Source organism: Sapajus apella, unplaced genomic scaffold (genome assembly GCF_009761245.1).
Source record: "Sapajus apella isolate SASKATOON/1434 unplaced genomic scaffold, GSC_monkey_1.0 scaffold62, whole genome shotgun sequence".
NCBI classification, from domain to species: domain Eukaryota; kingdom Metazoa; phylum Chordata; class Mammalia; order Primates; family Cebidae; genus Sapajus; species Sapajus apella.
The window spans coordinates 16,987,881-17,009,780 of record NW_022437002.1 but is presented as its reverse complement, the minus strand read 5'-3'; the positions used below and the strand labels follow the sequence as shown (position 1 = coordinate 17,009,780).

General features: G+C 40.9%; 1 protein-coding gene across 2 annotated transcripts in view; it reads left to right on the top strand.

The window, feature by feature from the left end:
* The window catches only part of EIF2B3 (eukaryotic translation initiation factor 2B subunit gamma), a 126,197-nt gene that overhangs the window by 56,850 nt on the left and 47,447 nt on the right, over positions 1-21,900 (top strand). Inside the window, exon 6 of one of the 2 annotated variants that reach the window (XM_032247370.1) lies at positions 21,810-21,899. The exons of the other annotated variant lie outside the window; for it this stretch is intronic. Coding sequence (XP_032103261.1) covers positions 21,810-21,899 — 90 coding nt within the window. The remainder of the gene's footprint in view (positions 1-21,809; position 21,900) is intronic. 2 annotated transcript variants of the gene reach the window in all.

Sequence of the window (21,900 nt, the reverse complement as noted above, 5' to 3'; positions counted from 1 at the left end):
CCATTTTTTTTTTTTTTTTTTTTTTTTTTTGAGACGGAGTTTCACTCTTATTACCCAGGCTGGAGTGCAATGGCACGATCTCGGCTCACCACAACCTCTGCCTCCTGGGTTCAGGCAATTCTCCTGCCTCAGCCTCCTGAGTAGCTGGGATTACAGGCACGCACCACCATGCCCAGCTAATTTTTTGTATTTTTAGTAGAGACGGGGTTTCACCATGTTGACCAGGATGGTCTCGATCTCTTGACCTCGTGATCCACCCGCCTCGGCCTCCCAAAGTGCTGGGATTACAGGCGTGAGCCACCGCGCCCGGCCCTAAGTGGCCATTTTTAAGTGAACAGTTCAGTAGTGTTAAATGTGTTCACATTGTAGTGAAACAGATCTCGAGAACTTTCGTCTTGCAAATCTGAAATTCTATACCCATCAGGCAACAGCTCCCCTTTTCCTTCTTTCCACAAGCCCTTACTACCCACGATTCTACTTTAAATACCTCATGTAAGTGAAATTACACAATAGTTGTCCTTTTGTGACTGGCTTATTTTACTTAGCATAATGTCCTTAAGATTTGTCCAAGTTGTAGCATATAACTGGATTTCCTTTTTTTTTTTTAAGGCTGAATAATATTTCACTGTATATATGTACCACATTTTCTTCATTCCATTTATCCACTGGCAGACATTTGGGTTGCTGCCTCCTCTTGGCTATTGTGAATAGTGCTGCAGTGAACGTGGGTATACAGACATCTCTTCAAGACCTTGCTTTCAGTTCTTTTGGATGTATATCCAGAAGTGCGATTACTGGATCAAATGGTATAGAGCTATGATGTTTAATTTTTTGAGGAACCTACATACTATTTCCATAGCATTTTCACCATTTTACACTCCACCAACAGTGCATAAGAGTTCCAGTTTCTCTACACCAGTACTTACATGGTAGCTGGTCTCAGATACAGAAGGATAAGAGACAACAATTCATTTATATTATATCAAAACAAATAAAACATCAAGCATGAATAAGATCAAAAGAGTCAGAATGTCAGCTGTACAAATATACTACAGAAAACAAAATGAAAGCAAGAAAAAATGTCCTGTAAAAGACAAACAACCTATCCTGAAAGAAACATAACTCAAGAAATAGAAGAAATTTTCTTAAAACTGTTCAACTGTATAACCACAAAACTTCTTATTAACATGAATTTAATAAACAAAAATTCAGTAATGAGATGATAAACAACAAAATGAAATAAAAGAGGATATTATAGAACTAAAGAAGAACTAAAAAATAAGGATTAAATTATAGAGTTAATAAATTTTAAAATAGCAAAAGAAGAGAAAAGACACCACTGAAAATCAAATTATTGACATACAGGGATGGTTTGAGATACTCAGTGATCTAGGTAAAAAAGAAAATCATTTAAGAAATTAGAATCTTTGAGGTTGGAGGATCACTTGAGCCCAGTAGGTTGAGGCTGCTGTTAGCCATGTTGTACTACTGCACTCCAGGCTGGGTGACAAAGTGAGACCCTGTCTCAAAAAATGAAAGGAAGACAGAGAGGAGGGAGGGAAGAAGAAAAGGAGGGAAAGAAAGAAAACAAAGATATTGGAATCTCATAGAAATGAAATACAAATATGATTAAATATAATTAATGAATTAACACCTCTAAATTAGAATGTGGAGTTCTAGAAAGAAAGAACAGAGAAATGAAGGGGGAAGAAAACATCAGTAAAATGGTTTTTTAAATTTTCCGAGGATAAAAGAAGCTGGGTTTCTAGACTGAAAGAATGACAGTAAAATGGATGAAAAGAAACATACCAGGGTTATCATTGTGAAATTTTATAACTGGTAACAAAGAGATCTTACAAGCTTCCGGAGAGGAGAGAGGATATCATATACAAAGGAATTAAAACAGTTTTGAACTTCCTAACAGCAACACTGGAAACTATAAACAAACAGTGCCTTTAACATTCCTAATTCTATCTAATCAAACTATCAATCAAATATGAGAGTAGAATGAGAACTTTTTAGACATTTGCTTTCCATGTATCTGTTTTCAGAAAGCTACTAGACAAGGATGCCCATTTTCACTGCTATTACTGAACATAGTACTGGAAGTCCTAACTACAGCAGTCAAACAAGAGAAGGAAATAAAGGGCATCTAAATTGGAAAGGAAGAAGTCAAATTATCTGTGTTTGCAGATGATATAATCTTATATTTGGAAAAACCTAAAGACTCCACTGAAAAACTATTAGCACTCATAAATACAGTAAAGTTGCAGGATACAAAATCAACATATGAAAATCAGTAGCATTTCTATTTGCCAGCAGCAAAGAATTAGCCAGGTATGGTGGCACGTGCCTGTAGTCCCAGCTACTTGGGAGGGTGACGCATGAGAATTGCTTGAACCTGGGAGATGGAGGTTGCAGTGAGCCAAGATGGGGCCACTGCACTCCAGCCTACTAGGCAGCAGAGAGAGCCTTAGTCTCAAAAAAAAAAAAAAAAAATCTGAAAAAGAAATCAAGAAAGTAATCACATTATAATAGCTACAAATAAAATAAAATACCTAGGGATTGAGTTAACCAAAGACGCAAAAGGTCTCTACAATGAAAATTATAGAATACTGATGCAAGAATTTGAAGAGGACACAAAATGGAAAGATATTCCATGTTCATGGATTGAAAGAATCAATATTGTTACAGTGTCCATACTCCTCAAAGCAGTCTACAGATTTTTTTGCAATCCCTATCAAAATACCTGTGACATTCTTCACAGAAATAGAAAAAACAATCCTGAAATTTATATGAAATTGGCCAGGTGTGGTGGCTCACACCTGTAATCCCAGCACTTTGGGAGGCCAAGGCGGGTGGTTTATTTGAGGTCAGGAGTTCAAGACCAGCCTGGCCAATGTGGTGAAACCCTATCTCTACTTAAAATATAAAAATTAGCCAGGCATGGTGGTAGGCGCCTGTGATCCCAGCTACTTGGGAGGCTGAGGCAGGAGAATCTCATGACCTCAGGAGTTAGAGGTTGCAATGAGTCGAGATTGTGCCATTGTAGCCCAGCCTGGGTGATGGAGTGAGACTCCATCTCAAAAAAACAATTATATGGAATTACAAAAGACCCAGAATAGCCAAAGCTATCCTAAGCAAAAATTACAGGAATCACATTCCTGTAATTCTCACATTACAAGAATCACTTCAAATTATACTACAGAGCTATAGTAACAAAAACAGCATGGTCTTGGCATAAACACAGACATATAGGTCAGTGGAACGGAATAGAGAACCAAAGATAAATCCATACATCTTCAGTGAACTCATTTTTAACAAAGGTACCAAGAATATACATTGGGGAAAGGACAGTCTCTTCAATAAATGGTGCTAGGAAAACTGGATATCCATATGCAAAAAAATGAAACTAGACCCCTGTCTCTTGCCATACACAAAAATCAAATCAAAACGGTTAAAAATCTAAATCTAAGACCTCAAACTATGAAGCTGCTACAAGAAAACATTGGGGAAAGTCTCCAGGACATTGATCTGAGCAAAGATTTCTTGAGTAATACCCCACAAGCACAGGTAACCAAAGCAAAAATGGACAAATGGGATCATATCAAGTTTAAAAACTTCCACACAACAAAGGAAATAATCAATAAAGTGAAAAGACAACCCACAGAATGAGAGAAAATATTTGCAAACTACCTATGTGACAAGGGATTAATAACCAGAATATTGAAGGAGCTCAAACAACTCTATAGGAAAAAATCTAATAATCTTAATTTTTTAATGTGCAAAAAATCTGAATAGACATTTCTCCAAAGAAATCATATAAATGCCAAGCAGCTATATGAAAAGGTGCTCAACATCACTGATATCAGAGAAATGCAAATAAAAACAATGAGATGTCATCTCACCTTAGTTAAAATGCCTTGTATCCAAAAGTGAGGCAGTAGCAAATGCTGGCAAGGTTGTAGAGAAAGAGGAACTCTCATATATCTCATATACTGTTGATGGGAATGTAAATTATTTTTATTTTTTCTTTCTTTTTTTTTTTTTTTAGAAGCAGAATGTCTGAAGTGAGAACAAAGGGAATGTAAATTAATACAGCCACTATGGAGAACAGTTTGGAGGTTCCTCAAAAAACTAAAAATAGGGCTACTATACAATCCAGCAATCCTACTCCTAGGTATATACCCATAAGAAAGGAAATCAGCATATTGAAGAGATATTTGTGTTCCCATGCTTATTGCAGCACTGTTCACAATAGCCAAGATTTGGAAGCAAGCTAAGTGTCCATCAACAGATGAATGAATAAAGAAAATGTGGTACATACACACAATTGTATACTATTCAGACATAAACAATGAGATTCTGTCATTTGCTAACAACATGGATGGAACTGGAGGTCATGTTAAGTGAAATAAGCCAGGCACAGAAAGACAAACTGCATGTTTTCACTTACTTACTTGTGAGAGCTAAAAATCAGTGGAACTCATGGAGATAGAGAGTAGAAGGATGGTTACCAAAGGCTGGGAAGGGTTGGGGGTGTGGGATTGGGAAGAGTGGGGAAAGGTTAATGGGTACAAAAAGTTAGTTAGAAAGAATGAATAAAACCTAATATTTGCTAGTGTAACAGGGTGACCAAGTCAAAAATAATTTAATTGTACATTTTAAAATAACTAAAAGAGTATAATTGGATTGTTTGTGACACAAAGGATAAATGCTTAAGGTAATACCCCCATTTAACCTGATGTGATTATTACATATCGCATGCCTGTATCAAAATATCTCATGTAACCCATCAATACATATACCTAGCATGTACCCACAAAAATTAAAAATTAAATTAAAAAAAGGAAAGCTACTAGAGTTTATGTAACACTGAAACCTTAGCATAAACTAAGAAAGAGGAAGACACAGGATATAAGAAAAAGGGCATTCACTCTCGAACCTGAGAGGCGGAGGTTGCAGTGAGCAGAGATCGCATCACTGCACTCCAGCCTGGACAACAAGAGGAGACTGTCTCAAAAAAAAAAAAAAAAGAAGAAAGAAAGAAAAAGGACATTCAATTAAGATAAAATGAATCCTCAGGATGATAATAAAGGGAGATTCAAGGATAACACATGTACACCCAGTAAAAATGGCAACCAGATCAGACTGGAATAGGTCAGAAAACTTGGGAATGATTTCTTTAAGATCATATTTCTTCTGATGAAAATGACACAATATTTGATGTGTTTCAACATTTTTTTTTGGGGGGGTGGGGACACAGCCAATTTGTGTGTGTGTGTGTGTGTGTGTGTGTGTGTGTGTGTGTTTGTTTCAACATTTTGAGATGATGTGGAGTACTTAGTAGTTAGTTTGGAGTTAAATTATTGGTAAGCACCTAGAAAACTAAGAAATAAGACAATTATTAAAGCAAACCACAAAAATGTGCAGGTGAAAAAATTATTGGTGACTGTGTGGTTCAGCTGTGAACTGGTTTAGATGGATTCTCACTCTGTCACCCAGGCTGGAGTACAGTGGCTTGATCTCGGCTCACTACAACCCCCACCTCCTGGTTTCAAGCGATTCTCCTGCCTCAGCCTCCTGAGTAGCTGAGATTATAGGCACGCGCCACCACACCCCGTTAATTTTTTTGTATTTTCAGAGACGGGGTTTTACCATGTTGGCCAGGCTGGTTTCAAACTCCTGATCTCAAGTGATCTGCCCACCTTAGCCTACCAAAGTGCTGGGATTACAGCCGAGAACCACCACGCCCAGCCTGTAACTAATACTTAAATACAAACAATAATGCAATCACTGATTCAGTGTAACCCAAATTATGATTTAATTACTTTGGAATGGTGAGAGGAGGTTAATATGTTGGAAGCATGACGGGAAAAAAAAGTGAAATTGTCCTCTTCCATAGTTAATAGCTAATACATAGAGCTGAAGTCATAATAACTTAAGCATTGGTTATTGAGCTGACAAAAATAATATAACAATTTTTGGGAAGGTAAAAGGCATAAGGAAGTATGGGTATAGATGATGGAAGCAGGGTTTATGATGAAAATAAGTTAAATTCTGTTTTCCACAATGGAAAATCAGATTATTCCTGAAATGGAAAACCCAAGAAATACCAATATAAGAATGCTGTTGACCAGGCATGGTGGCTTATGCCTGTAATCCCAGCACATTGGGAGGCTGAGGTGGGCAAATCACCTGAGGTCAGGAGATCGAGACCAGCCTGGCTAACGTGGTAAAACCCCGTTTTTACTAAAACACAAAAATTAGCTGGGCGTGGTGGAGCGTGCCTGTAATCCCAGCAACTCGGGAGGCTGAGGCAGGAGAATCACTTGAACCCAGGAGGCAGAGGTTACAGGAAGCCAAGATGGCACCATTGCATTCCAGCATGGGCCACAAGAGCGAAACTCCATCTGAAAAAAAACAAAGAATGCTATTGCTGGGCATGGAGGCTCATGCCTGTACTACTAGCACTTTGGGAGGCCAAGATGGGCAGATCACGAGGTCAAGAGATCAAGACTATCCTGACTAGGTTGCATTTTTAGTTGTTGGGAGATTTTTTCCTTGTTCTTCTAGTTTGTAACCCACACCCCAGTGATTCAGGGTCTTTGGTGTGTAGTTATAATAGGGTAGCTGGCTGAATAAATATGCATAAAAATGTTTTCCCATTCCTATGACCCTCTGGGGTGTTGTGCCCCTCCTGCCTCAGTGGGATGCCAGTTAAAAGCTAATTCGATTCAGATTTTCTAGCACTTTTTGATTATGAGAATACAGTACTTCTTCTTATCTTTTATCTTTTTTTAAAAAGCTGAATTTCGAAAGATGGAGGCTAGTTTCTACTGGGCAAACACCAGTTATCTTGGATAAAGCCTTCATGTATACAGGAGAATCAGAAACTTCTTGTAAAGTTTTTTTAACTTTTGTAAATTGGGTTCAGTGTATACTGCTCAGGAGATGGGTGCGCCAAAATCTCACAGATTACCAATAAAGAACTCATGTAACCAGACACCACCTGTTTCCCCAAAATCTATGGAAATAAAATTTAAAAAAAAGAGAGAGAGAGAAAGAGAAGGACAGTGATAGAATGTACATTCCATCAGTTTTCTCTCTTTCTGAGAGAGAGGTTGCATGTGGTGGCTTGCACCTGTAATCCCAGCACTTTGGGAGGCTGAGGTGAGATGATTGCTTGAACCCAGAAGTTTGAGGCCAGCCTGGGTAACATAGCAAGACCGCATTTCTCTTTTTAAAAAGGTTAGGGGGGAAGCATTACTTGTGGGAGGTGGGGGAAATAAAATGTTTTCTTGATTTCAAAGACACCTGCTAGAATATGGTCAAGTACACAGAAAGTCTCCCTAGCAAGGTACGTATTTGGTCATCAGTCAGTACTAGTAACTTTACTCCAAAGGGCCCAGATTCTTACTACCTCATTGGATTTAAACAAAGCACAACACCTTTCCTCCATGTCTGATTGATGTATTTCTGATTTGGAGAGGCATTACATGTATTTGGAAAGAATGTTACTGGTAGAGAGAGCTTGTAAGTGAAAATTCAGGTACAGAGAATTTGCAGTCTAGTCTCGAGACAAACCAACTGTATAACCTTGAGCAAATAACTTTATTTCTCTAAGCCTTAGTTTCCCCAGCTGAAATTGGCTTAGTTGGTCTTTAAAGAACCCCCTGCTCCAGCTCTAAAATTTCTGCTTTATTTCTGACAGACATGTGTTTTTAATAGTTCATAAGCAAAAGATATTCGTGCCAAATATTTAATAAGAAAATCATGTTGCTTTTCCCCAATGTTACATTGTTTTCTTTTGAATAGTTGTCAAGCTTTTTTACTGGAAGAGTAATGAAAATATTAAAACAAGCTCCTAAAGAATATCTTTAAAATGGAATAAAATGTTCACAAGGTCATCTTGGAAGGTTTAGACATTTATATCTGGGGGTCAAGAACTTCAGTCAAGACCTCAAAGATCCTGGCCAGATCTGTATTTCTGGGACTACAGATGATGAGAAATGGTTTAAACCCTTGATTATTTTCACAATGGTGTGGAAGTCTTGAAATACTATTCATATAAACTAGTACCTCACTGCTGCTAACCAGCCCTAATTCCCAAAATGCCTCTCTAATTTGCTGTTTGGGGTGGGCGTGAGTCCAGAAGGGCAGAAGGACTTATGGAAGTTAGGATCACAAACCTTTTCTAAGGTATCTTGTCCAGTGTATTCCTACTCTTCTGTACTTTTAATTTACTTCTATAAAATGATACAGCTATAAGAGAACCCATGTCAATAACATTAAGTCTTTTCTTTGGAACTGGCTATATAGATTTCAGAGAGAAATCTTCCAATCTCCTGCCTGGGTGTGTGAAAGCTGTGCTGCCAATTCCTGATCATTTTAGGGCTCCTGAGATACAAATCAAGTTGCTTCTTAGCTTTCCTTATAGCTGGTTTAGGATTCAGCTTTCTTGAATATGCTAAGTCTGTTACCACTATCACCCTTTTGTTTTCCAGCTTCCAAAATTTTGTTGTCATCTCTTCTTGCTCTTCTTGTGGTCTTTGTTCTTGTAGATTTTTTTCTAAAAAAAAAAAAAAAAAAAAAATTCTTGCCGACACTTTAATGAGTTTTCAGAAGGAGGATGGGTTAACGTTTATGTTAACCCATCTTTACCCAGAGTCCTGTTCCCTTTATTTCAGTGTGCCATCTTTATCCAGAGTCCTGTTCCCTTCATTTCAGTCTGCCATCTTTATCCAGAGTCCTGTTCCCTTCATTTCAGTCTGCCGTCTTTACCCAGAGTCCTGTTCCCTTCATTTCAATCTCATATCTTTCTAGACCCTTACTATTACGACTCCTACCCTCTCTCTTTTCTCTCCCCCCACCCTTTCTCCCGCACATTTCCTTCTTCATCCAGTCTAGATCCTGCGCCCTCAGGCATTTCTCTCCATGTCCAAAGTCTTCGGGAGAAATATTATGCATGGTTTCAAATTGGCAACACTATAAATTCATGGCTCCTATCTTAGCTGAACCCTGAGAATTACTCTGTATTCTTATATTTGTCCTGGGCCAGCTTTCCAGTCCTCGCAGATGCTGTTCTCTACTATCACCACTCCTGCCAAAACATGACCCTGCTGATTTCCCCAGCTACTCCTATCCATGACTTTGTCTTTATTCAGACCCACCTTCAATTCCTTCCCTCCATCATTAGAAGAAGTTTGTGACCAGTCCCTTAACTTGCCTTTTACTCCTTTTCCTCTGCCACTCCTGTAACCTTTCTCCATTAGTTTTTTCAACTCTTCAGAATTTTCAACTTTGCTTTCTACTATCTCTTTACCCCAAACCTATAAATACATTGCTTATAGAATAAAGCACAAATTCCTAAAGCCCTCAGTTATCCAACCATGCTTACGCTTCCAGCCTTATATCTCATCTTTCTCTAACACAATCGCATTCTCAACGTTCTATCAGTAGCTATGGAGAGTTGCGTATGATTCTCTTAGCTTCTGCATTCCTTGTAATGCCTTTGTCCTCTTACTTTCACAATTCCTGGTACTCCTTCAGCCAAAGTTACTCTTCTCTCCCTGGCTAAGTACCCATTTTTCTTTCAAGACAGCTCAAATATCATTTTTCTGTGAAGTCTTTTCTAATCTTTCCTGTCATAGGCAGAACTGTGCTTCCTTTGTGCTCCCCTATATATTGAAGAGAGTTCTGTGGTAACATCTATAACCCTGTATTGCTCTGGATTATAAGTTACATGAGGATAGTGGTTATATTTTGTCTTTGTAGACCTAAGGTCTAATATATGGCCTGGCATATAGTAGGATCCCAATAAATTTGTTGGAAGAGGACATTAATGGAGCCAAAATATCATCTTGTGTTTGAATATGCTCTGGCAACAGAGTCATCCTGGGTAGAGCTGAGACCTCTTAATCTTGTGTATTGGAGAAGGGGCTGGAACAGCATTATTTGCACCACATTCTTCTGATGAAAGCAGTCACAAGCCCAGCCCAGATTCATGAGATGGCAAAATAGACTCTACCTCATGATGGGAAGAGCTATAAAGTCACTTTACAAAAGGATGTGGTTACAGAGAGGGGAATAATTATGGCCATTTTTAAAACAATCTACTGTAGTCCCAACTACCAAAGCATTCTAAGCAGGGAATGACACGATCAAATTTGCCTTCAAAAGGTAACTCTGGATGTAATATGGAGAAGAGATTGGAGTTGGGTAAGAGAGGATGCAGAGAGACCAGGTAAGGGAAGGTATTGTAGTAATCCAGGTAAGAAGTGATGGTAATTTGGACTAGGGTATTGACAGTGGAGTTGGAGAAAAGTAGATAAATTAGAGAAGGATTTAGCAGGTAAAATCTGAGGACTTCGTGTTTGAACCTTGGGGTTGAGAGGTGGAGTGGTGTCAAAAATGACTCCGATTTCAGGTTCGAGCAACGGAATAATGAGATAGGGAGCCCTAGGTTTGTGGCAGGGAGATCCAAAGTTCACTTGGGGATCCAGGTAAAGGTGTCAAGAGGAAGTCATGTATAGACTTGGTGCTAAGAGGGTAGGACTATGCTTCAGATATAAATTTGTAAGCATTAATATATAGATGTCAACTTAGCGTCTTGCATATACCTGGTACTCAGGAGAAAGTTATTTACCCAGCTATTGAACTTCAAGGATGGGGAATGTCTGAGCAAGGTTTGGTTTTTTTGTTTTTTTGAGACAGTCTTACTCTGTCACCAGGCTGGAGTGCAGTGGCACCATCGTGGCTCACTGCAACCTCTGCCTCCGGGTTTAAGAAATTTTCCTGCCTCGGCCTCCTGAGTAGCTGGGACTACAGGCACACGCCACCATGCCCAGCTAATTTTTGTATTTTTATTGATTGATTGATTGAGACGGAGTCTCACTCTGTCATCCAGGCTGGAGTATGGTGGCACAATCTCGGCTCCCTGCAACCTCTGCCTCCCGGGTTCAAGCGATTCTCCTGCCTCAGCCTCTTGAGTAGCTAGGATTACAGGCACACATCACCATGCCCAGCTAATTTTTGTATTTTTAGTAGAGGCAGGGTTTCACCATGTTGGCCAGGATGGTCTCCATCTCTTGACTTCATGATCTGCCTACCTCAGCCTTCCAAAGTACTGGGATTACAGGCATGAGCCAGCCACTGTGCCCGGCCGCAAGGTTGTTTTTTGTTTGTTTTGTTTTTTGTTTTTGAGACAGAGTTTCGCTCTTGTGAAAACAACCTTGCCGGGTGCAGTGGCTCACGCCTGTAATCCCAGCACTTTGGGAGGCCGAGTGGGGTAGATCACCTGAGGTCAGGAGTTCAAGACCAGCCTGACCAACATGGTGAACCCTCATCTCTACTAAATACAAAAAATTAGCCGGGTATGGTGGTGCATGACTGTAATCCCAGCCACTTGGAAGGCTGAGGCAGGAGAATCGCTTGAACCTGGGAGGCTGAGGTTGCAGTGAGCCTAGATTGTGCCATTGTACTCCAGGCTGGGCAACAAGAGTGAAACTCCGTCTCAAAAAAAAAAAAAAAAAAAACCAAAACCAAAAAAATCTTTTAAATTTAGTATAACTCTAGCCATGCAGAAGCTGAAGCCAAGCTTTGAGGCATTAAATCCTGTGTGATCCTTCAGTGAACCTTTGCCATGACCATCTCCTACACAACCAGCTTGGAACTGGGCCTGAAGACAGTAGGAATATTGCTTGGTGTACTTGGAAGAATTCTGGTCAACACTGTCACAAGGCCAGCCAAGATTCATGAGATGAGAAAATAGCTGTCTCATGATGGGCATGACCTGCTGAAAAGTCATATTAGCTAGACCAGGGGAGACTAGAGTGGAGTGCAAATTAATGTCAGTTCTCACCTGGTGTTGTATGGGCCAGGCACCTTAGAGGGATAACTTGAGAGACATAACTCTCTTTCTTGGGCTTGCCTTTTAGTAGGAGCTTCTTGTCAGTGGTGGTGTACAGATTGCTTTCTTGAACACCTCTTGGGAGTGAGAGGCTTTTAGATCTCAGCAGGTTCTGGCATGCTGGGTTGAGATGGGTGAGGGTGAACAGCAGTGTGATTCTGCCTAGGAATGCTTTGCTGACTCCTGTGTTACTTATTAGATATGTGGCTTTCATTAGTCTATGTAATAGTTAGTTTTATATATCAATTTTGCTAGTCTGTAGTACCCATTCTATCAAACACTAAGTGTTGCTATGAAGGTTTTTTTTATGTAATTAATATCAACAATCTATTGATTTTAAGTAAGAGAGCTTATCTTGGCTAATCTGGGTTGGCCTCATCCAATTAGTTAAAAGGCCTTTAAATCTAATCAAATCAGAGAACTAATTCCAAATACAGAACCAATTCAGCAAACCCATCTTTAAGATTCTGTTTTTTTTTTCCAGGACCACTTCTAGCAGCAATTTTTATATCAATCAGAGAAAAAGAAATGCTATGAGTCATAGAGAATAAAGATTTATTACACAATTATGGAAGCTAGTAGAGTCGTATATGTATGCTGTTGTTTCTGTGTCTAGTGTTGACCCTAAAATCACTATCAGTCAGCTGGACCATCAGTCAGAAAGGAAAGCTGGATGTGGACAAGAACAAGAACAAACACAGACCCGCAAGGTCACTTAAAAACTGGACCTGGAGTAGCACTTGGAACCCTTAAGAATCCTTCCACTGTTGGTGGTCTCTGCTGCTTTGAGTCCAGGGTTTTCACCTAAATACAGCTGCTTTTCTTGGAGAAGGCCGGAGCACCTCAAGGCTGTGGTGTCATAGCCTACCCTGCTGAACAGGCAGACCTCTAGTTTGATGACTCCATATGCACTCCTAACAATCAAGAATCTGTTATTCCTACCACTTACAGTGCAACCAAGATCAGGCATTGGGATGGTATGGCTAGTGCTTTCCTATATTATATAGTGGCTACCAGATAGCCACACCACAGGTCCTTGCCCCAGCATCTCTCATTAAAATTATAGATAGCAGCCAGGCACAGTGGCTCACGCCTGTAATCCCAGCACTTTGGGAGGCCGAGGCGGGCAGATCACAAGGTCAAGAGATCGAGACCATCCTGGCTAACATGGTGAAACCCCATCTCTACTAAAAAAAAATACAAAAATTAGCTGGGCATGGTGGCACGTGCCTGTAGTCCCAGCTACTCAGGAGGCTGAGGCAGGAGAATTGCTTGAATCTGGGAGGTGGAGGTTGCAGTGAGCCAAGATTGCACCACTGCACTCCAGCCTGGCACCTGGCGACAGAGCGAGACTCTGTCTCAAAAAAAAAATAATAATAAAATAAAATAAAAATTAAATTTAAAAAAAAGGAGAAAAAAGAAAAAAAATTATAGTAAGTAATAGCCATAGGTCATTCTCTTTTCCCTAGTTCGAGCAAACTTGATTATTTCAAGCATATGTTGGTCTCTAGTTTCTTCTAAATTGCAGTGAATAGGGAGTAGTGAATTAGCTCTGATTCTTTTAGTGGGAGAGAAGATGGTTCTTTTTGGAACATGTTTAAGATTGCCAAATAAAGTAAAAGGTGATTATCTGAAGGTCTTCAAATAAATGTGTTGTTTATGTTGTTGCATTGAACACTGCAAGATGGTTAAGTTACTGTAGGAGGCTTTTGCCCTCATCAGAGTTGTTGTCTCTGGTTTTATGAGTAACCGTTTCAAGCTCCAGTTTCACTGGCATCTGAATTTAGAAGCCATCCATGACATTTCATTTACTGTTAACATTCATGTTAATGCAAAGAGAAGCCTGGGATAAAATTAAGTTTCTCTTGTATTTGGCATTTTTGTTCAACTGAGTTTTCTTTGTTCTGTTCTCACCCAATACTATTCTTTGGTCCCCAAACTTTAACTTAACATGGTTTGGAAAAAGTTATTCTGTGCAGCCTTATAAGCTGGCAGCACACACTCAGTTTTGTTTTGTGGGTTTTTTCTTTTCTTTTTTTTAGTTTTTTTTTTTTTTTTTTGAGAGTCTCCCTCTGTTGCCCAGGCTGGAGTGCAGTGTCATGATCTTAGCTCACTGCAACCTCCACCTCCCAGGTTCATGCAATTCTCCTGCCTTGACCTCCAGAGTAGCTGGGATGACAGGTGCGTGCCACCACGCCTAGCTAAATTTTTTGCAGTTTTAGTAGAGACGGGGTTTTGCCATGTTGCCTAGGCTGGTCTTAAAGTCCTGACCTCAGGTGATCAATCCACCTCAGCTTCCCAAATTGCTGGGATTATGGCATGAGCTACCACGCCCGGCCAACACACTCAGTTTAAATTAGTGATGACATTCCTTCCTCCTTTACTGAGTCACTGTGGACTGTATCAGCGTGCACACCAGTTCTTCCACTAGCCTAGAAATTCTTCAGGTCTCATTCACAGCAGTGCTGAAAATCAAAATGTGTTTATACAGGGTGTCTATATAAACATCTAGATGGGTTTCAGTTTTTCACCATGCGGCTACTATAAAGTGCTTCTTTGCCTATGAGCTCTTTTCTACCCACCCTTCTAGGAACGGAACATTGTACAATGAGCATATTGGGGAATAGAACTCCCAGTTGGCTTCTGCTATACTTATGCAATGAGCAGGATAAGAACAGCTCAGTTCCTCCCACACACATGATGATGCTGGGAACAGGGAAGAAGGGAGCAGACCTCAAGAATATTTGGCATTGCTCTGAGGCTGGGGACCTTTGTAGATTTGAAGGGAGTGAGGATCTAAAATCCCTGGAGATCTTTTAGGGGAAAATTAAAGATCTTGTCAACTAAAAACCTTTTTTATAGAGTCACTAAGAGCTTTGGACATTTAAAGTACTAATTTTGTCATTCATGGACATATTTTCTTCTTTCATGGCTGCCTTTCTGAACTGCTTATTTTATTCCCTAGCTCTGTAGTTCACAGATGTTTTGTACAATGTTCATGGTACATACATCTTTGTGTTCAGTTTTCTTTAAATTAAAGCAAATCTCAGATAAGTTCAAAGTATGCAGTCCTGCGTAATCTCATGGACCAGTGGCTATGTGGAAGCCTTTCCTACAGCTTCCCTAGAGGTCCTAAAGCTTTGTCCCTGTCATACAGTATGTGTTGTTAATATTTGGAACAAACTTTGGTAAGTAAACATTGAAACATAGATACAGCCTGATTCTTGAACTCCTTGACATTTAAAAGTAATCTTCCCAAAGCAGGCAGCTGCTTCTTTGGGAACTTTTTTTTTTTTAAAGAGAGGGTCTCTCTTCTGTTGCTCAGGCTGGAGTGCAGTGGTGTGTTCATGGCTCACAGCAGCCTCGAACTCCTGGGCTCAAACAGTACTCCCACCTCAGACGCCCAAGTAGCTGGGACCACAGGCACATGCCACCATGCCTGGCTATATTTTTATTTATTTATTTTTTCACCTACTCATGACACATAATATTTCTTTACTTTTTGTAGAGACGAGATTTCCTTATGTTGTCCAAGCTGGTCTTGAACTCCTGAGCTTAGATGTTAGGATTTTATAAATTTTATAATTTTATTTCTCAAAAATTAAAAATTGTGACCCTCAAAGACACTATTAAGAAAATGAGGGTTGGCTACAGTGGCTCATGCCTGTAATCCCAGCATTTTGGGAGGCCAAACCAGGCAGATCACTTGAACTAGGAGTTCAAGACCAGCCTAGGGAACATGGCAAAACCCATCTCTACAAAGAAAATGCAAAAATTAGCCAAGTATGGTGTCACGTGCCTAGTCCCAACTATTCAGGAGGATCACCTGAGCCCATGGAGGTTGAGGCAGCAGTGAGCTGTGATCATGCCACAGCACTGCAGCCTGGGTGACAGGGTGAGACCCTGCCTCAGAAATAAAAATAAGAGGCCAGGCCCAGTGGCTCATGCCTATAGTCCCAGCACTTTGGGAGTCCAAGGCAGGAGGATCACTTAAAGGCAGGAGTTTGAGAAGAGCTTGGGCAACAAAGTGAGACCCTGTCTCTATAACAAGTCTTAAAGGGTCCAGTCATGGTGGCTCACACCTATAATTCCAGCACTTTGGAAGGCCCAGGCGGGCGGATCACCTCAGGTCAGGAGTTCGAGACCAGCCTGGCCAACATGGTGAAACTCCATCTCTATGGAAAATACAAAAATTAGCTGGATGTGGTGGTGGGCACCTGTAATCTCAGCTCCTCGGGAGGCTGAGGCAAGAGAATCACTTGAACCCGGGAGGTGGAGGTTGCAGTGAGCTGAGATCGCACCATTGCGCTCTAGCCTGGGCGACAAGAGTGAAACTCTGTCTCAAAAAAAAAAATTTTTTTTTTTATTTTAATTAGCCGGGTGTGCCACGAGCCTACTGTAGTCCCACCTCCTTGGGAAACTGAGGCAGTAGGCTCACTTGAGCCCAGGAGTTCTAGGCTGCAGTTTTGATCATGCCTGGGTGAACTGAGACCCTGAGAAAAGAAAGAAAAGAAGGAAATGAAAAGATAAGAACTCTGCCAACTCAAAAAGATCACTAACAACCTGATTTCAAAATAGGCAAAAGATTGAACATTTTACCAAAGAAGATACACAAATGACTAACAAGCACATAGCAAGATTCTCAACATCATGTCATAGGGAAATGCAAACCAAAACCTTGATGATACCATTTCACACCCACTAGAATGGCTACGGTTTGTTTTTTTTTAAGTAACAGAAAAAGTAAATCTATAGAGACAGGAGGCAGAGTAGTGATTGCCTGAGATAAGAAAGGGGGTTGAGTTTGTTGTTGTTTTTTTTAATTTCAACTGTTATTTAGATGTGTAAGTGTATTACATGGTCTAGTGAGATTTGGGGTATGATTGAACTCATCACCCATGTAGTGAGCATAGTACAAAATAGGTATTTTTAAAAACTCTTGCTATCTTCCCTCCCTCCCCCATCTTATATCCTCAATGTCTATTGCTCCCATCTTTTTTTTTTTTTTTTTTTTAGGAGACAGAGTCTCATTCTGTTGCCCAGACAAGTACAGTGTGCAGTTTTGGCTCACTACAACCTCCACCTCCTGGGTGCAAACGATTCTCCTGCCTCAGCCTCCTGAGTAGCTGGGATTACAGGCATTTGCCGCCACGCCTGGCTAATTTTTGTATTTTTAGTAGAGATGGGGTTTCACTGTGTTGGCCAGCCTGGTCTCAAATTCCTAATCTCAAGTGATACACCTGCCTCAGCCTCCCAAAGTACTGGGATTACAGGTGTGAGCCACCGCACCCAGTGTATTGTACCCATCTTAATGTCCATGTGTATCCAGTGTTTAGTTCTCACTTATAAGGGAGAACATGTGATATCTGGTTTTCTGTTTCTATATTACTTTGCTTAGGATAATGGCCTCCAGCTGTATCCCTGTTGCTGCAAGGGACATGATTTTGTTAGTTTTCATATCTGCTTAGTATTTCATGGTATATATTGTACTACATTCTTTATCCAGTCCACTGTTGATGGACATCTAGGTTGAATCCATGTCTTTGCTATTGTGACTAGTACTGTGATGAACATAGAAGTGCACTTGTCTTTTTGGTAGAACAATTTCTTTTCCTTTGGATATATGCCCAGTAATGGATTGCTTTGAATGGTAGTTCTATTTTTAGTTCTTTGAGAAATCTCCAAACTGCTTTCTACAGTGGCTGAACTAATTTATGTTCCCACCATCAGTGTATAAACATTTCTGTTTCTCCACAGTCTCACCAGCATCTGTTATTGTTGTTGTTTAATTTTTAATAGTAGCCATTCTGACTGGTATGAAGTAGTATCTCATTGTGGCTTTGATTTGTATTTCTCTGACAATTAGTGATGTTGAGCATTTTTTTCTGTGTTTGTTGGCCTCCTGTATGTCTTCCTTTGAGAAGTGTCTGTTCATGTCCTTTTCCCACTTTTTAATGGGGTTGTTTTTTGCTTGTTGATTTAAGTTCCTTATAGATGTTGGGTATTACACCTTTGCTAGCTGCATAGTTTGAGAATATTTCCTCCCATTCTGTAGGTTGTCTGTTTACTCTATTGATAGTTTCTTTTGCTGTACAGAAGCTCTTTAATGAGGTGGAAAGGGGAATGTTTGATTATAAACTGTCATGCGAGATCTTATTTGAGTAAAAGAAATGTTCTGTAACTGGATTGTGTTTTATAACTCTGTACATTTTCTAAAAATCATTAAATTGTATGCCTAAAACAGGTAAATTTTATGCTATGTAAATTATACTTCCATAAAGCTGTTTTTGTTTTTGTTTTTGTTTTTTAAGACATAGGCTAGGTACAATGGCTCATGCCCATAATCCAAGCACTTTGAGAGGCCAGAGTAGGAGTATCGCTTTAGGCTGGGAATTCAAGACTAGCCTGGGCAACATGGTGAAACCCCATACAAAAATACAAAAGTAGCCAGGTGTGGCAGCCTGCACCTGTGGTCTTAGCTACTCAGGAGGCTGAGGTGGGAGGATTGCTTGAGCTGAAGAGTTGGAAGCTGCAGTGAGCTAAGATAGTGCCATTGCATTCCAGCCTGGGTGACAAGAGTGAGATCCCATCTGCAAATACATAAATAAAAATAAAAGACACTAAAAGCAATTAGTCAAATTCAGAACATGGATGTTCTATAAGATAGGTGACCTGGTCTAACAAATTAATGGCTTTGTAGAGCAGTAAGAAAGGGGAATTTTTTTTTTTGGAGATGGAGTCTCACTGTCGCCAGGCTGGAATGCAGTGGCATGACCTTGGCTCGCTACAGGCTCTGCCTCCTGAGTTTAAACAGTTCTCCTGCCTGTCTCCTGAGTAGCTGGGACTACAGGTGCACGCCACCAAGCCCAGCTAATTTTTGTATTTTTAGCAGAGACGAAGTTTCACCATGTTGGCCAGGATGGTCTCAATCTCTTGACCTCGTGATCCGCCCACCTCAGCCTCTCAAAGTGCTGGGATTACAGGTGTGAGCCACCATGCCTGGCCAGGAATTTTCTTTTTAAGAGTCAAGGTCTCGGCTAGGCATGGTGGTCCATGCCTGACATCCTAGCATTTTGGAAGGCCAAGAGAGGGGGATCCCTTGAGCCCAGCAGTTCAAGACCAGCCTGGGCAACATAGTGAGACCCTGTCGACAAATAATTTGAAAAATTAGCTGGGAATGGTGATGCATGTCTGTAGTCCTAGCTACTCAGAAGGTTGAGGCAGGCGAATAGCTTGAGCCGAGGAGCTCGAGGCTACAGTGAGCTGTTATTGCCCCACTCCACTCTAGTCTAGGCAATAGAGCAAGACCCTGTCTCACACACAAAAAGAGAAAGAGAGAGAGAGAGACAAGATTTCACTATGTTGCCCAGACTACCGTCAAACTTCTGGGTGCAAATGATACTCCTGCCTCAGCCTCCTGAGTAGCTGAAACTGTAGGCACACACCACTGCACCTGGCTAGAAAGGGGAACTTTTATGGAATTTTGTTTTTTTTGAGACAGGGTCTTGCTCTGTTGCCCAGACTGGAGTGCAGTGGTACAGTCATGGCTCACTGCAGTCTCAACCTCTTGGGCTCAGGTGATTCTCCCACCTCACCCCCAACCCAAGTAGCTGAAACTACAGGCTTGCACCACCACGCCCAGCTAGTTTTTATATTTTTTTGTAGAGACGAGGTTTCACCAGGTTGCCCAGGCTGGTCTCAAACTCCTGAGCTCAAGTGATCTGCCCGCTGCAGCCTCTCAAAGTGCCACAAATCACATTTGCTACAGTCGTACTCAACATTTGCTACAGCCTATTCCTTGAGGAATTTCTTAGAAGTTGAGAATTTCAGAAACTTAAACCAGGAAAGTACCTTTTACTTGCTTCCTCATGCTCACTATATACATTAATTGGCTTGTGTGTGGTATGGGTGTGGGATTCCCAAGTCTCTGACTCTTCTTTTTTCTTTTTTTTGAACCAGAGTCTTACTCTGTCTCCCAGGCTGGAGTGCAGTGGCGCAATCTCAGCTTACTGCAACCTCTGCCTCCTGGGTGCAAGCGAGTTTTCTGCCTCAGCCTCCCGAGTAGCTGGGCTTATAGGCGCCTGCCACCACTCCCGGCTAATTTTTTTATATTTTTAGTAGAGATGAGGTTTCACCATGTTGACCAGGCTGGTGTCGAATGCCTGACCTCGTGATCAGCCCGCCTCGGCCTCCCAAAGTGCTGGGATTACAGGCGTGAGCCACCGCACCCGGTGTCTCTGACTCTTCTATTGCACTTTTCCCAAAAGAATAGAAGCCTAGCATGGTACACCATAACTTCTTGGATAAATTGTTCCAGGGGTATACAAATCCCATGAGAATAATTTTTCTTAAAACTATAAGGCAACCAGGTGCGGCGACTCATACCTGTAATCCCAGCACTTTGGAAGGAGAAGGCAGGGGGATTGCTTAAGCTCAGGATTTCAAGACCAGCCTGGGCAACATAGCGAGACCTTGTCTCTACTAAAAATAAAAAAAAATTGGCCAGGTGTGGTGGTGCATACCTGCAGGAGGCTGAGGCAGGAGGATCACTTGAGCCCAGGAGGTAGAGGCTACAGTTAGCTATGATTGTGCCACTGCACTCCATCCTAGGCAAGTGGCCGTCTCTAGCCAGAGCAAGATGCTGTCTCTAAAAATGAAAATAACCTACAGGGCAGTCAAAGCAAAGCAATACAGAGTTAGAAGAAGAACCACAACCAGGCATCTATGACTGGAATCTTCATTTTTTTCACTGTACTCCTTCCCTTCTCTTCCCTGGGTGTTTATTTTTATTAAAGAAAATGACCTCAGACATTACAAGCATGGCATTTTTTTATACCTAGGCAGATGCCTTAATTTGACCTAATTTATTTATTTGTTTATTCAACAACTATTTATTGGACATTTATTCTGTGTGAGGCACAATGCTAAGTGCTAAGGCTGTGAAGATAAATCTCTGCTCTACTGAATTTCAGTCTAGTGGGAGAGAGAGACAAGGAAATAGTCTGTTTCTTTACTGTATAAGTTATCCAATAGAGGTAGACACCAAGTGTTGTGGTAGCACAAACTTCACTGTTGTCAGTGAAGGTTCCTAGAGGAAGTGTATCCTGGGCTTAGTCCTGAGGAATAAATAAGAGTGGGAAGTTAGGGTTATTCATAGAATTTTACTCCATCTTCTGTGAAGATGGAGGATACATACCAAATCCTGGAGGCAAAAGAAAACATGGCTAAGGTATGGTCTGGGGAAAACAGGATAATTAGGGTAGAAGCAGGAAAATGTTTGTTAAAAGAATTGTGTGGAAGAATTTATAATAAAGGCCAGGTGTGGTGGCTCACACCTGTAATCCAACCACTCTGGGAGGCTCAGGTGGGTGGATCACTTGAGACCAGAAGTTCGAGACCAGCCTGACCAACATAGTGAAATACCATCTCTACTAAAATATAAAAATTAGTGGGGCATGGTGGTGTACAAATGTAGTTTCAGCTACTTGGGAGGCTGAGGCACAAGAATTGCTTGAGCCTGGGAGACAAGGTTGCAGTGAGCTGAGATCACGCCATTGCACTTTAGCCTGGGCAACAAAGCAAGACTGTCTCCAAAGGGAAAAAAAAAAACAAAAAAACAATTAATGATTGAATAGAATAAGGTAGATTATCAGTGATATGATGTCTCACCAGATTTCTTTTAGACTCTTAAGAGCCTCAGAAAGTATGCCATAGGGTTTCTGGGGAAAATAACTTTTACATGGTAGGATCAGGGTTGGGGTCCACTGTCCTCATCTCCCCAGAAAGGGGTATAGGCAGCATGGCTCTGACCCTCATAAACTTATCAGTGCCTACCACCTGATAATAGAATGGAGACAATGTTACCTAATTGTGAGCCCCTTCTTTCTTATTTTTGCAGGCACCCCAGAATACGTTTCCACACGGGCCTTGTGGATGCCCACCTCTACTGCTTGAAAAAATACGTTGTGGATTTCCTAATGGAAAATGGG